The sequence below is a fragment of the Danio rerio genome, chromosome 20 (genome assembly GCF_049306965.1).
Source record: "Danio rerio strain Tuebingen ecotype United States chromosome 20, GRCz12tu, whole genome shotgun sequence".
Lineage (NCBI taxonomy): Eukaryota > Metazoa > Chordata > Actinopteri > Cypriniformes > Danionidae > Danio > Danio rerio.
Window position 1 is genome coordinate 41,072,244 of NC_133195.1, and position 16,494 is coordinate 41,088,737.

General features: G+C 33.1%; 1 protein-coding gene across 2 annotated transcripts; it reads left to right on the plus strand.

The window, feature by feature from the left end:
• Window positions 1-4,977: 4,977 nt before the first annotated feature.
• atf3 (activating transcription factor 3) lies at window positions 4,978-11,396 on the plus strand. Of its 2 annotated transcripts, none has more exons than XM_073932235.1 (4): window positions 4,978-5,071; window positions 6,946-7,196; window positions 7,344-7,492; window positions 9,183-11,396. In XM_073932235.1, the coding sequence occupies exons 2-4, from the start codon at window positions 6,954-6,956 to the stop codon at window positions 9,217-9,219; spliced, it is 429 nt and encodes a 142-aa protein (XP_073788336.1). In that variant the 5' UTR covers window positions 4,978-5,071; window positions 6,946-6,953; the 3' UTR covers window positions 9,220-11,396.
• Window positions 11,397-16,494: the final 5,098 nt, after the last annotated feature.

Here is a 16,494-nt window from a genome sequence, read left to right on the forward strand (position 1 = left end):
AAGGTGTTTAAAATATCAAAACAACCAACTGGTATTCTTTTAATCTTAAAACTCTGCTTACTCAAAATGCTAGCATATTTGTATTTGCCAGAAAGTGCTACACGAAATATACTTATATATAAAGTACAGACACAATTAAGAAATATTTATTATAAACTTATTTATATCTCTAAAGTTTTCACTTTTGTACTTATTACAATGTACTTAGTAAATCTACAAGCCTTGCTATTGTTCACCAATATATTTTATTTCATTGTATTTTATTTTAGACAAACGTAAATGCCATAAACAGAACAGACACAGTTTGTGCATATTTTGCATACTTGGTTTCGATAATTATGATGTTTATGATGCTTGTTGAATTACACTAAAGACTTGTAAACAAAAGTAAAAGATAAACACATAAATTCCTTTTCAAAATAAAACTGAAACCAAATGCAAGACATGATAAAATCCCAACCATACAGAACTACGTAATTCTATTCATTTTAATGATTAAATTCTGAACTTGCGTCCACGTCTTTAATCTTAATAACATGCTCCCAATATTATAGAACATATCACAATGCATTAATTATACAAAGGATTAATATAATTGCAGAATATGGTGTAAGAATTTAGTGTTAAATTTAATGATCACTATGGTAGATGTGAAGATATTAATACTGGATGCACAGCTAAAATCAACTGAAAGATATGTGTGTAGATACAGTATATGAAGCAATATACACTCTAAAAAAGCAGGGTTATTTCAACCCAACTGTGGGTGTGTTACAGAACACAGCTGCTGGGTTGTTGTTTTTTTTTATTAGATTTATAGGACTAAATTAAACTCAATGTTTGAGTTTGTCCACGTTTTGGCCAATTTTAGTTTAAATAACTCAGCATTTCTTACAATGAAATGAGTGTAGTTGACTCAGAATTTACTGAATGTTAAATCGACTCATTTGAAAAGAGTTTTGAGCTCACTGTTAAAGGTAATGAGTTAATTAATTCTACATGACTACCTCATTACTTCAACTTATAGAGCTCACAGTACTCATATACATTAGATTTTTAACTCAAATGGTTTGTATGGGTTTCCTCAAATAGTTTGAGTAGGCTGAAGTTTTACAGTATAGTTTTACAGTACCCAGTTGGGTTGAGCTCTCTTCATTTATTAGGTTTTACTTTGCTCAAATTGCCTCGTTTACTCAAATGGAGTAAGTTCACAGTACTCAGTTTTTGAACTTAAATGGTTTGTTGCAATCGGTTTTCTGAAATGGTTTTAGTTACCCTAACTTTTTGGGTTTTACAGAGTAGAGTGTACATAAAACACAAATGTATCTATTGCTTCATAAATATATATGTACACATATTTGAATCAGTTAAAATGTATATTTTAATATTTACTCAAATGTATTTATTGCTTTAAACTTAAAAAAAAAATCCCATATGTTGATGGATATCAACAAAACAACAACAGCAATTTCGCTATATAGTTAATATTCATGTATATTTTTATATTTACACGAATTATTGCTTTATATAAATGTACACATATTTGAATCTTTTAAAGTGTATATTCTAATATACACTCAAATGTATTCATATACACATATTTAAATCAGTTAAAATATAATTTAAATCAATCCGTGATGCAGAAATACACTGTAAAAAAATCCTGGTTGCCTTAAATTGTTAAGCTGAATCAAATTCATGAGTCAATTGAACTGATATTATGTTAAACTGACTTAAAACAGCTTAATAACTTATACAATTAAGCTAGAACATGATTAGCTTAGTTTATGAAGTTACAATGAACTAAAAACATATGCTGTCAGGACTAATTGATCAAATGATTTTTTAAAGTTTAGCAAATGACTTCTCTTTTAAAACGTGACCATGTTTTCTTGTCGAAAATCAGATTAGACCAACAATAAAGATACAGACAGTTGAGTCAAAATGAAACAAAAAAAAATCTTTGCATCAAAAAGAAAGTGAGGGAAATGCAAACTCTGCTGTTTACACACCGTTATCTTTCTGTTCCTAAACTCAAACTTGGCACATTTTTGTTGACAGACAGACAACAATCAACAAGTAACAGATGGAAAAGTGAAATCACTTCTCCTGAAACTTCTAGTGTATTAATAGCTAACAGGTCAATATTGACATCATAACAGCTGTATCCATGTATCCCAGACAGAAAATGGCTGCGGGCATTCAAACACCTGTTTGACTTCATACGATGAACTCTATGACGTGACTCTGCCCTGCCAGATATGATAAAGAGATGATAAGATGGGTAATATACTGCTATATTAAGCTCTGTGTACTGTTTTAGATATAGATCATTCGCACGGGGCCACGTATGTCCGCTATGGCTGAACACATACAGTTGAAGTCAGAATTATTAAACCCCCTGAATTATTAGCTCCCTGTTTATTTTTTCCCCCAATTTCTTTGTAAGGGAGATAAATTTTTTTTCAACACAAACATAATAGTTTTAATAACTCCTTTATAATAACCGATTTATTTTATCTTTGCCATGATGACAGTAAATAATATTATACTAGATATTTTTCAAGACACTTCTATACAGCTAAAAGTGACATTTAAAGGGTTAACTGGGTTAATTAGGGTAACTTGGCAGGTTAGGGTAATTAGACAAGTTATTGTATAAAGATGGTTTGTGCTGTAGACTATCGAAAAAATATATCTCATAAAATGTTAGAAACTTTTGTACAAAAAATCCATGTTTAAAAAAAAATATTTGATAGTATTGGGCAATTAAAATCAAAGCATGTTGCAAATGTTGCAAGAGCTTTTCTCAGAACTAAATAACTTCCCGTTTCTTAGCCGTTTGCTTTTTCATTTTTGTTTTTTTTATGATTAATAACCAGCTAGAATCAAGGTGATTTTCTAGTTACAATAAATAAATAAATAATGAATAAAAATATAAGAAAAAATAAGAAAAGAATCTCTCTTGTACATTTTGGGGTCATTATATCATTATTTTTTATGTTTTCAGATATAAGTGTATGTGGTTTGTTGTTAATATCCATTTTTGACATTTCCTAATAGATAATAAGTAAAAATAGAAAAAAAAACTTCTTCATATAATTAAAAGTAATAAATAAATAAATAAAAATAATAAATAAAATAAGAATGGAAAATATAATAAACATATTTCTTTAGTCCTACCTTGTATTTTGGGGTCGTTATATCTTTATTTTTTAATGTTTTCAGATATTAGTATATGTGGTTTGTTGTTAATATCTATTTTTGACTTTTCCTATTAGCTAATAAGTAAAAATAGATAATAAATGAAAAACTTCTTCATATAATAAAATAAATAATATATTCTCATATGTTGGTGGATATCAACAAAACAACAACAGCAAATTTGCTATATAATAGTTCATATAGAAGTATTAACCCAGATTTAAACCAGACCTATTATTCTCTTGAGAAATACAAATACTTGTTTGGACTTTGTGTCATGTTTAGACACGACTCCTTGGTAACATTATTTAGTGTCCAAGCACAAATGTATGTAATAAAGGAGTGTTTTATTGGTGATTGCACCAGGACGGTGAGGAGAGATTACTGGAAATTTCCAGAACACATAGGAAAGAGTGTGGACTGGGCTGTGTAATAATGAACAGCTACGGCAAGAAAGCTGTGCTTCACATTGAAAAGAGGAATGCAGACACTGCTGACGACCCACTCCCTTAAAACATCACCAAATCACTGCGTTAAATATTGAATTGAAAGGAAAGTGAAATAGAAAAACATGAGAAAGATAACAAGCCTATCACTAATTTTACTATATATTTATTAAGCAAACTTTTATTTTATAGTGTTTTGTTACATATTAGATGTACCAAAACTAATTAAGAAAAAAACTTACTCATATCCACCAACTTATTAGTTTAGACAGACAGACAGACAGACAGACAGACAGACAGACAGACAGACAGACAGACAGACAGACAGACAGACAGACAGACAGACAGACAGACAGACAGACAGACAGACAGACAGACAGACAGACAGACAGACAGACAGATAGATAGATAGATAGATAGATAGATAGATAATATTTATAGATAGATTTGTTTTAGTGTTCTTTTTAGACAGAATATGCCTAAAAATAAATTAAATGCATAATTATTTGCAAATAAAATGAACCTTAAATTAATTTTACTCAGTACTTGATATAATGTATAATTAAAAGTAACAAGGATGCTCAAATAAAGTGTAATAAATCGAATTAAACTTTTAAAGTTGAATACACTCAAATATTCAACCCTCTAAAAACTGAAAACCTCTAAATGTCATGTTACAATATTACATAACAATAATTAAATTATTATTAAATGATAAAATCCTAAATTCAGTCAGAAACAAACCAACTAAATTCAAACGCCATAAAAGATATTCAAAGCTGTTTTTTCCCTGAGCCAGTGGACATTTAAAACCAAATTTAAAGCTTTTAAAAAAACAGCCATATACACACTGACCTTGGCTTCATCTCTCCATCTCTTCATAAAAATACTAATAAAAAAAAGACATAAACAAGAAAACATAGGCTAAGTGTTTTTAACTTAACAGACCAAGAGGGATTTTATATGCTCTCTTTCAAACCAAGCAGACAGTCTGTCAGTCAGTCAGTCAAACTCTCTCTCTTTCTCATATCTCTTTTTTCAAAACTATTCGGCACATGACATTAGAGCATACCAGAGATGGCCTGTCATTACACGAGTATATGTCTTTATTTGCTCATTAGGTTAACATGCCAGCTCGTCAGCTTCACTATTGTGAGGGAGGGCGGGAGTTTGCCCAGTTATGGTGCGCGGCGGAGAGGGTTGCCTGATTGCATCATCGCGAAAGGACAGCGCCGCTGATGCTATAAATAGGGTGACGTCACTCGCCCCGCCCCTAGTAGTAGTTCACGTCCTCCAGCCATAAAAAGGGGTGATGCAACGAGCCGGCGACAACTGTAACTTTAGCAGCTGAGCGCGAGAACAGTCCGGCATCAGGAGAGCATCACAAACACACGCGCCTACATTTATTTACACACAACCAGGTAAGAGACGGCATTGTAGATTTCCTATTCATCGCTATTCTGGAACACGCTGTGGGAAAACGTCTATGGTGTGCTTGGTTTGGGCTACTAAAGGGAGATTTTTGCGTTTATGGGTCAAGCGATTGTATTTAGGTTTGAGTTAACGAACTCTTTTTTAACGAACTTTTATTTAGCTATAATGTATGTGCATTACTGTTTTTTTGCGTTAATATTTGTTCGATATTTATTAAAATTGGATTAAAACTGATTGATTTAAGTTCTCCTGTTTTCAAATTGTTTAACCGACAATGTTACGTCAGTAAGTTTACTTCATCGACAATGTGTAACACGAATACAACTCATGAAATAGTTAAAGATTATGATTTCATATAGCCTACTCTGTATTGAAAACCTGTCACTTAAATGTTAAAATATTAGGACTAATAAGGTTCTTAATCAATATTTGATGGTTTAGATTATTCTGTTTGCGAGTTGTTACTGTAGGCTATAATGTATTTGTACAGTAGTACACATACATTAGCAAAACGTTTGTTGAAATGAATGTTTATGACAAAAAAAAGCGATAGCATACTGTATAAAGAGAGCAAAACGTCTATAATACGTCATTGTAAAAGCAAAATATTGACAGCTGTGGTAGCCAGAACCTATGAAAACCCCTATAAATACTGTAATAATGTAACGAGTAAGATTGCACTTTAATAATTGTAAGTTGTACAGTTTCTATCTATAATTGAATGGTAACGTTAATGTTTATTTACATTATTTATTCCTTTAAAAAGGATTAAAACCGATTGATACGAATACAACTCATTAAATAGTTAAAGATTATAACTTTACTATTTTACACTGTACTACAAACCTGTCAGTCAAATGTTTAAAATATTATTATTAATATGAAATTGTTCATTAATATTTGATGGGTTTAGATTATTCTGTTAGCTAGTCGTTACTTTATGTATTCCTGTCTAGTCATACACATAAAATAACAAAAAAGTGTGTTAAAATGAGTGTTTATGACAAAAAAAGCGATATACTGTGTAAAGAGAGTAAAACATCTATAATACGTCACTGTAAAAAAATATATATATATTGACAGCTGTGGAAGCTGGGAGCTTTTAAATTACGGTTGTCATTGTAAGATTGATTGAGAATGACATGTGGTAAAAATTGTTAGCCAAATTACTTTCTGCTCATGATATCTAGCCTTTTATTAGCCAGTTGTGTCTGTATAATATAATATAATATAATATAATATAATATAATATAATATAATATAATATAATATAATATAATATAAAAACTTTAAAAACATAAACCATAAACGTAACATAACAAAATTTAACAACACAAGAACTTGTGACTACAATATTCTCCCTTAATCAAAACTTTATCACTTTAAAATCTCTTATTACTTAAAATCACTTATCACTTTAAAATGCATATCATTTAATGAATTTAATATTATATTAATCACCTTGTTAAATGTAATATTTATATAAATATCATAAATGACAATAATATTTAACAAGGAATATATATTTTAATTACAATAACTGTATAACTATTGTTTATATAGTTTATTATTATTAACAAATTATAACTGATGGTATATAATTATAACATTATGCAATTAAACACTTTTATTTCTAAAATACAATATTTAATGATCATTTTTAAATGTTGTTTTTGTTACAATTTAATTAATGGGTCTTACTCTATAAATCTGATGTTCTTAATCATTTTCTAACTATAACACAGTTATTTCAGTAGTTTTATAGAGAAAGGTGTAACATTTTTACTTGTTTATTTATTTATCTATCTTACCATTTTCCTCGTTAACATCATGATTTAACTGTTGTTTTGTATTTTTTTAGATTTCGGCATGATGCTTCAGCACCCTGGTTTGGGTCCGTCAGAGATCAGTGCATCAGCTTTGGTTCCCTGTCTCTCTCCGCCCGGCTCCCTCACGCTGGACGACTTCACAAACTTCACTCCATTAGTGAAAGAGGAGCTGCGCTACGCCATCCAGAACAAACGCATGTCCAACGGCATGAGCACCCTGACCACTGACAGAGCCTGCATGAACACTGAGAGACCCACCGAACTACCTGGGATGAAGCGAGAGGTAAGACCCACTCATTTACTGGCACAAATGTTTTTTTTTTTTTTAAGTGTAATTTCTCATATTTCACATTGGTTATATTGAGTAACGTGGACGTAGAAAAGCCATGCTTGCACAATTCACTTGTTCATCCACTTGTGGGCATTTTAGGTAGTTTGGCTTTCCCAAATTGTTAGATGTTGTTATTTCAGGCTGTCCCAGAGGAGAACGACCGAAGGAAAAGAAGAAGGGAAAGAAACAAAATTGCAGCAGCAAAATGTCGGAACAAGAAAAAGGAGAAAACCGATAATTTACAAAAGGTATTACTTGTTATTTAGCATTTGATTAAAAAACGTAACATTTATATGAACATATATTATATCTGTTATTTTTTATTATTGATCTTTTTTGCTATTTTTAACTGTATTTGATTACATTATATCTATTACATCTACAGTTGAAGTCAGAATTATTAGGCCCCTTTAATTAATTAATGTTTTTTTAATTTTACAAATGATGTTTAACAGAGCAAGGAAATTTTTACTGTATGTCTGATAGTATTTTTTCTTCTGGAAAAAGTCTTATTTGTTTTATTTTGAGTAGAATAAAAGCATTTTTAATTTTTAAAAAAAACATTTTTAAGGTCAAAATTATTAGCCCCTTTAAGCTATATTTTTTACAGAACAAACCATCATTATACAATAACTTGCCGAATTACCCTATCCTGCCTAGTTAACCTAATTAACCTAGTTAAGCCTTTAAATGTCACTTTAAGCTGTATAGAAGTGTCTTGAAAAATATCTAGTCAAATATTATTTACTGTCATCATGGCAAAGATAAAATAAATCAGTTATTAGAAATGAGTTATTAAAACTATTATGTTTAGAAATGTGTAAACTCTCCATTAACCAGAAATTGGGGAAATATTAAACGGGGCCAATAATTCTGACTTCAACTGTACCTAGTATAGATGGAGTAAATAAAGTTAAAATAGTCTTTAAAAAAAGTTCTGAACTATAAAGTTCATTATAGAGTTTTTTATATTATGTTAATAAGTCATGCTATATATTTATTAGTGCTGTCGAAGAATTAATGGTTATTTATCACATCCAACATAGTTTATGTGTACTTGGTGTGTATAAATATTATATGAAATTAGAAGTGAAAATAATAATATTGAATAAAAACTCTGACAGCTGTTGTTAACAATAAAACTCACGTGATTCAAACATTAAAGCCAGATAAAAAAAAGTTTAATTTCTCTAATTTCTTTTCGGCTTAGTCCCTTAATTATTCATGGGTTGCCACAGCGGAATGAACCACCACCTTTTCCAGCACATGTTTTACGCAGTGGATGCCCTTCCTGCTGCAACCCATCTCTGGGAAAGGCAGTAAAAATAAAACATTAAATAAATAAATAAAATGACACAATATTTTTTTGCTTTGTCTATGACAATTACACATTTATCACACTTTCAACAGGGTTTTTACAGGTTTTATTAAGTCAAATTTAAGACTTTTTAAGACCATAATAAATGAAATTTCCGACTTACACTTACACAAAAGTTAAAACCTTAAAAAAAAAACATTAAAAACAAATGTCATTGTAAGGAAGATAATTAAACCATATTTAGTGAATTGAGTTAATAGATAAACGTTTCTTAAAACTTTTATTAATGTAAATTGTTGGTGGGTGGGTGTTGGCCCAATTAGGTATAGATTTACATAGACAAAGAAAAATTAAGACTCGTTTAAAATGATTTAAGACCTACAACACAATAATGCTAGTGGATTGAAGACTTTTAAAGGCCTAAAATTTGGGTTTTTAAATGTAAGAATTTTAAGACTTAAGACCCCGCAGATACTGTTTCAGGTTATTTTGAGTAAATAAATTAACTGGCGCCCAATTAAATTAATTAGTTTAATTATGTTTTCCTCTTTATTTTATATTAATCACAATTAAGCTCTAAAAACTCAAGAAACTCATGTATGTTCTTGTTTTGACTTTAGGAGTCTGAGAAGCTTGAGTCCATCAATGCAGAGCTGAAAGCTCAGATCGAGGAGCTGAAGAACCAAAAGCAGCAGCTTGTTTACATGCTCAACCTGCACAGGCCCACCTGCATCGTCCGCGCTCAGAACGGCCAGACCCCCGAAGACGAGAAGAAGCTTTTCATCCAACAAATCAAAGAATCCACACTCCAGGGGCTGGGTTTTGCCACCAATGGACCAACACACACCGCCATACCAACCAGCTGTGGGCATCTGTGAATCACAAACTCTCCAGGCAAACAAGCTAACGGCTCGCCAAGGAACACTGGAAGGTTTGCCCAAGTAAAAACAAAAAAGGACTAAACACGGGTGCCTGCCATGCTGCCAATTAAGGTCGGTCTGATGTACACTGAAAGAGACTAAAAGCACTAAAAGTGTTGAAGGACATTCAATGCGTTTTCACTTAGTTATTTAAATGTGTTCGTCATTGTACTGTTTAACATGATATGCTTGTTTTTCGTATGCACCACCAAAGCTTGATGTCATGTTGCTGCTGCTAGAACAGCATGATTTCATTTATTTATCAGCTTGTTTGTTGAATGAAACCCTGGCGGTGTGTGTTTGATGGCAAGTGCTGTTCTAGTGAGGGGAATATATGTGTGTTTTTGTTTTTGATTTCTTGGCAAGATATACAGGGTGATGAATGAAGTTCAGTTACATATTTATCTATGGCCTTTACCTTGTTAAAGGGATATTTCAGCTCAAAATGAACATTTTCTTACTTGTTGCTTCTGTTGAACACAAAAGAAGATATTTTGAAGAATGTATATGGCCATTTTTCCTATTAGTTCAATGGCTACTGAATTCCAACTGTCTTCAAAATGCCTTCTTAGGAGTTCAACAGAAAAAAAAAACTGCTGATCAATCTGAGGGTGAGTAAATGTACATTGTTGGGTGAACTATCCCTTTATAGTTATTATGTGTCCACATAACATGCCACAAGAAGTATTTCAAGCTGCTACTAATCTCTCAGGACTCGGTCTATATATTATACAGGAAACACAAACTGAATAAACAGATAAAATTACAGGGAAGTGGACGTGGAGATGACAAGGTGTCCTGCACGGTACTTACAAGGAAGTTCTTCGCCACTGCTACCACCTCAATGTTGTTACGATGCTGTGAGCAGGAAGGTCTGAATTTGTCAGTCCACTGTGAACACAAACACACACACACACACACACACATACTCAAAAAAAGTGTTTTTTGTTTATTTCTGATGTCACATTTTTCATGTATTGTAGTTGTGTTGTTATTGTGTAGATGCTATACTCTCAGCTAACAAGTTTATGTTAAAGCTGTGCACAAACACTCGTCGAATCACATTAATTGAATGTTCAATTTAATATGTGCTCAAATTCTTATATGCGAAAAATCTTTTCTTAAAGATTACTACCTGATGCTTGTTTCAGAATTAACGTTCTTATATGGTTTGCACTTTGAACATTCCATTAATGTTTTCTTTAACGTTTGACTAACTTCTTTAAGAAAATAGAGAACCTGAAAAACATTCTTAGGACATATTTTGTTAGCTGGGATTATTCTATAGAGAGAGAGAAACAAAAAACTTGAAGTAAAGCTCTTATTATTTGTCTGGCTTTGTTCCTAGATCATGTGTCAAGCACTTTTAGTGTCACACCACGTTGTTAGTGAAGAAACACACACCACAAGACATCTGATCAGCCCTGTGACTGCATTGCCTAATATTACAGAAAGGTGTACAGAAAGGGAAAATCAATCACTCCATTTCTACTAAACTAAGGAAAACACCAAATCTTCTCATAATATTTTCCCTTATGTTTTTGAGCATGGTCTCCGTTTATGTTCTGTCATGTACTGAAATTTTAAGTGACGCAGGCGTCATCTAGTTTGTTTGTTTCCCTTCTTTTTTGTTTGTATTTGTGCAAAACAGGCATGCCACTTAATGTGGTACTACTGACATTAAATGTATAGTTAAAAACAAAGCTATGCTTCCAATTTGTGGTTAAACCAGATTTCACCCATCATGTCAATGCTGTTGATGTCAATAAGTGCAATTGCTTCCAAAAGTCATGATTGAGAAGATGATAGCCTGTCAAATTCAATTAACTATTTATACGAAATATGTATGGCTTCATTTTGACTGTCTGTTGTTTGTTTTTGATACTTTATTAATAAAAAAGCTATACCACTTGAGTCATTTTACACTGGTTTTATTTAAGACAGCTGTGACTGAAACAATTTGATTGCATCACAAGAGGAAACACCTGCACATTGTTGCTTTATAAAGAGTATTTGACGTGTTCAAAAAGCATAACCATTTATAGTTGTCAAGTGTCAAGGAATTTGTGGTAGGGCAAGTCTACACATGCCAAACCTGAGATACGTGCTGAGTATAACCCTTAGTTCAATCGAGTTCATCCTGTCAGAGAGCAATGATTCAGCATTTTTTATTTTTTTTTGCAGATTTTTCTAGTTCTTTTTAAGCAGAGGGTTTTGAGAGGGACATTTAAGTCTTGGAAATGATTTAGGGTGAGAGTGGCATCAGGAAACGTTCCAAAATTCCTTGGGATTGTTCCAGATGTGAAATTCTGTGGAAACCACAAGGATACTACAGAACTCTTGGCAGTACCTGAGCTTTGGTAACCCCCTTTTTGTGGGAGAGGAAAACATAGAGGGAATTCTTCAGAACTCTAAAATTGTACAGGAAACAAAAGTTTGTTCAAACTGCGATGGAGTCATTGAGAAGTGGAAAACGATATATAAATAGAGACACTCTATTTGTTTCACAAACAATTACCTGGAAAATAATTTGCACTAAATATAGAATTAAAGGATTGTTTTTGCTTTTTAAAATTCCATGTGGCCTTTTTGTTTATTGTCAAATGAAAATTCCTTACTGAAGCTAACAGACAACATTGAAATAAAAAGGTTTAATGATAAACAAACTGATGGAATGAAGGATATATAGATAGATAAAATGACGGATGGATAGACAGACAGATAAACAGATGGATGGATAGATAGATAGATAGATAGATAGATAGATAGATAGATAGATAGATAGATAGATAGATAGATAGATAGATAGATAGATAGATAGATAGATAGATAGATAGATAGATAGATAGATAGATAGATAGATGGTTGATGCGACAGCAGCCACAGAGCATCAGCGCCAGTTTGTCACAACACAGCAGCTATAGGGGAAGTGGAGAGACATAAATAGAGCCATTTTAATGGATAGGGGGTGATTGGGCTACACCCCTACTCTTTACAAGAAGTGGCATGGGATTTTTAATGACCACAGAGAGTCAGGACCTTGGTTTAACCTCTCATCCGAAAGATGATTCTCACTGACAGTGGTGTCCCCTTCACTATACTGGGTCATTAGGACCCACACAGACCGCAGGTTGAACGCCTCCTGCTGGCTTCACTAACACCACTTCTAACAGCATCCTAGTTTCCCATGTGCTCTCCCATCTAGGTTCTGACCAGACTCAGTTCTGTTTAGCTTCAGTGCGTGTGAAATGGATAGATGAATGGATGGACGGATGGATAGATATGCTTTTTCATTTGTTATATATGCTCTTCAGCCTGAACTCAGGTCATTCACACACATCCATTAAAAATACACATTTATGGCCAAATCGAGTCAGAGTTGCTGCTCATTGCTTCATCATCACTGATAAGTAAACTCTCAGAAATTACTCGTAGACAACTTCCATCTTTTTCTCTGAAAACATAAAGCCTATAAAGAAAAAAGCCACCAATATTGCATTACAATACCATCACCGGGAATTGAACACTCTCTGTTCATGTCTGTTTCCCAATCTTTGTCCTAAATCACAATTTCTAAGCAAAAGCAATTTATTTTTAGAAATTATTTTTCCAGTAGTAAATAAAACAAAAACTATTTTAGTTGATTCATTTCATTCAGATATGAATCCACATCTAAATGCTCACCTTATATGAGGCACAACATGGGACATTAATATTTTTAAATCTTACCAATTAAATACCCTACTCATTTATGAATATATTTACTATTATGTTATAAATAAACTCTATTTTTCTTAATTATATCTGTATTTAAATACAAAATGCACATGTAAACGCATTCCATTGACATCATGCGTTGAATCCGAACTGACCCTGATTCCTAACACCATGACTTGAATTTCACAGTAACACAAGTGCACTTTGCCCTGTCAGAATGTGAACCAACACGGTCACGGCCCTTGGCAATCAAAATGCAATCAGTGGAAACTTCACATTCTGATGCAACCCTTGAAAACTGTTGCAATGGAATCTACAGATGTCGAATAGTGTGTTGTAATGCTATTTCAAATATCAGTTTCATAACCTCTGAACATGATTGTAATGGTTTTAGAGTTTTGATAGACCGCATTCAGACTGACTGACAGATATTTAAACCCATGACAGAGCAGGAATGATTCAGTCATTCAGCACATTAATGTCGCCTGTTTTGAATAATCACCATCTATATTACAAACCTGATGATGATGTATATTTCCTGTATAGATCAATGACGATGTATATTGAAAATTCTACACCACTTCCTTTCCAGTACAAAGAAAATGTCCCTTGTTTTTACTTAGTGGGAGCTCAAGGAAGTGTAGGTTCAATGGGAACTTCGAGGTCCACATTCTTCATTAAGTTCCTGTAAGATTTCCAAGAGTTTCAATTAGTGAGGCCAACCACCTACAGCAGCTACCAGGAACTTCAATATAAGGAAGGAAAAGTTACCATAACAGAATTTTCCGCCTTGAAGCGACGGGTTTAAGCCACGCCCATAATTTCCCAGCTCACAAAGCGAATTTGCATGCGCCTCTGGTCAGATTTGAAATCATAACTCACTTTAAAAGCAACGCTCGACAGGTCGTGATTTAAAGTTTTACTTCCTTCTGTTTAAGTGCATTTACTAGAAGAGATGTTTATTTTGGTGCAACTTGACCTTTTATGGTGTAAAACACAACATCTGTTACAAATCGAACCAAGCATATGCACAATGAAGATTGCAGTTAGCATTAGCTATATCCATTTTGGGGTAGATTAACATTTTAAAACATGTGCATTTATTCTAAAATGTTTATAAAGTGTAAATCAAATAGATATGCATGTTGAATGGTAATGTGTCCACAAGAGGGCATAACAATCAAGGAATTTTGCCCTGAAAAGAAATGCATTATCAAACACTAGAAACAACATTAGATTATGAAACACGGACTTCTCTAGGAACAGCAAATGCTTCATTCATATGGACAGGAACACAGATTTTTGTTCTCTTGGTTTGACTTTATTATAAGGTTAACTACTGAAGTTAAGAAAGGGACTAAGCCGAAAAGAAAATTAATGAATATTGAAGTTAAGATGAACAATACTACAGCATTCATAAGTAAATATTAAATTCAGCCTTTACTAAAACAACTTTCAGATTATGAAGGATGCTGGTTATTGGTTGATGATGAACACATTTTTAGCAAATAAAGGCCTTAATAAATGTTACAATAAATGTTTAGAATCATTCATTTTCTTGTCGGCTTTGTCCCTTTATTTAATCCAGGGTCGCTACAGCAGAATGAACCGCCAACTTGTCCAGCACATTTTTACGCAGCGGATGCCCTTCCAGCCGCAACCCATCTCTGGGAAACATCCACACACTCATTCATACACTACAGACAATTTAGCCTACCCAATTCACCTGTACCACATGTGGGGGAAACCGAAGCACCTGGAGGAAACCCACACAAATGCAGAGAGAACATGCAAACTCCACACAGAAACACCAAGCCAAGCCGAGGTTTGAACCAGTGACCCAGCGACCTTCTTGCTGTAAGGCGAGAGCACTACCTACTGCGCCACTGCATCACCTATTTTGATTCATCTACAGATATTAATATAAATCTTTAAGTTAGGCTGCTGATATACAACCCTTCTAAAGTGGTACCACTACACAAAAATATCCGGTAATGAGCAGTTTTCCATATTTTGTGATTCGTGTTTTTATGTTCATAAAAACACAAACGTTTTATGTTTATGTTTTTATGAACATTTTAATAGTTTGTCACCATAGAATTATAAGGTTCTATCTGACATTTTTGTCAAAATTGAGTTATTCACATTCTTATTAAATGACAACTTACTTACATTGTCATGTTTTTTTTAATAAGCTGTTTACATTTTAAGACTTCAAAAAAAAAAAGGTTTATCTACAAAGTCAAACTCTAGCTTGGCTCTATAAGGTTCTTTCTGTGCGCCAATTAGAATTTCGAATGCATGAATGAGGACCAATCAGGATCAGCTTTCTTTGTCATTTTGCCGAACTCAGGGTCGACTAAATCATGCCGCACCACACAAAATTGAGATGTGTGTATGTATATGCTGTCTTCCTTATGGTCATCTGTTCAGTCATCCTTACCCTCAGCATATGATGACAGCATAGATGATGGTAATGACCACATAGACGACATAAGGATGACAGTCGCCTATAAATGACAGCATATACAACAGTAATGATGACAGTAAAGATGAATAGACAACAATAAGGACAACAGATCAGATTCAATTCAATTTATTTGTAAAGCACTTTAAAACAACACAGTTGACCTAAGTGCTGACAACAAAGAGTAAAACAAACTTTAAAATACAAATAAATAAACATAAAATCTCAACATCTCACGCTGTGCTAAAAGCCAAATTGAACAAGTGGGTTTTAAGAAGAGATTCCCTTCTGCCCGATCCCCTCTAAGCTTTCGACTGGTCCGGGGCACACCCAGGAGGAGCTGGTCGGCTGACCAGATGACATACCCATATATGACAGTACAAAACAGGAAAAAAGCATCAGACGACATCAATAGACAACCTGTACATTAACAGTGCTGATTTTCCTGAACATGTGTCCAGTGAGAGTAGACGAAGACGAATGGGAAGTACAAAGCAGAAAGCAGGCAAGTGAATTTTGGCACAAATGGAACCCCATATGACAGGACCTGAAACATACCCGATATTGTTTGTAGATTTAAGTAAAACAGCTTTGTTGAGCATGCTCGTAAACTACTGTTATTAAAACTATTTTGACAAGAAGTAACATATTCAACTGCACATAAACAGACCTTTGTGTCAGTAAAGTTTATTTTGCTTATATTCACTGCAATTTCCATTTCCATATAGGTAGTCCTACCAGAAGATGTTGTATGCATGTATGTGATAACATTTTTATAATATTAGAAAAATGACCATGCATTTATGCAATATTGACAAAAATGTTCTT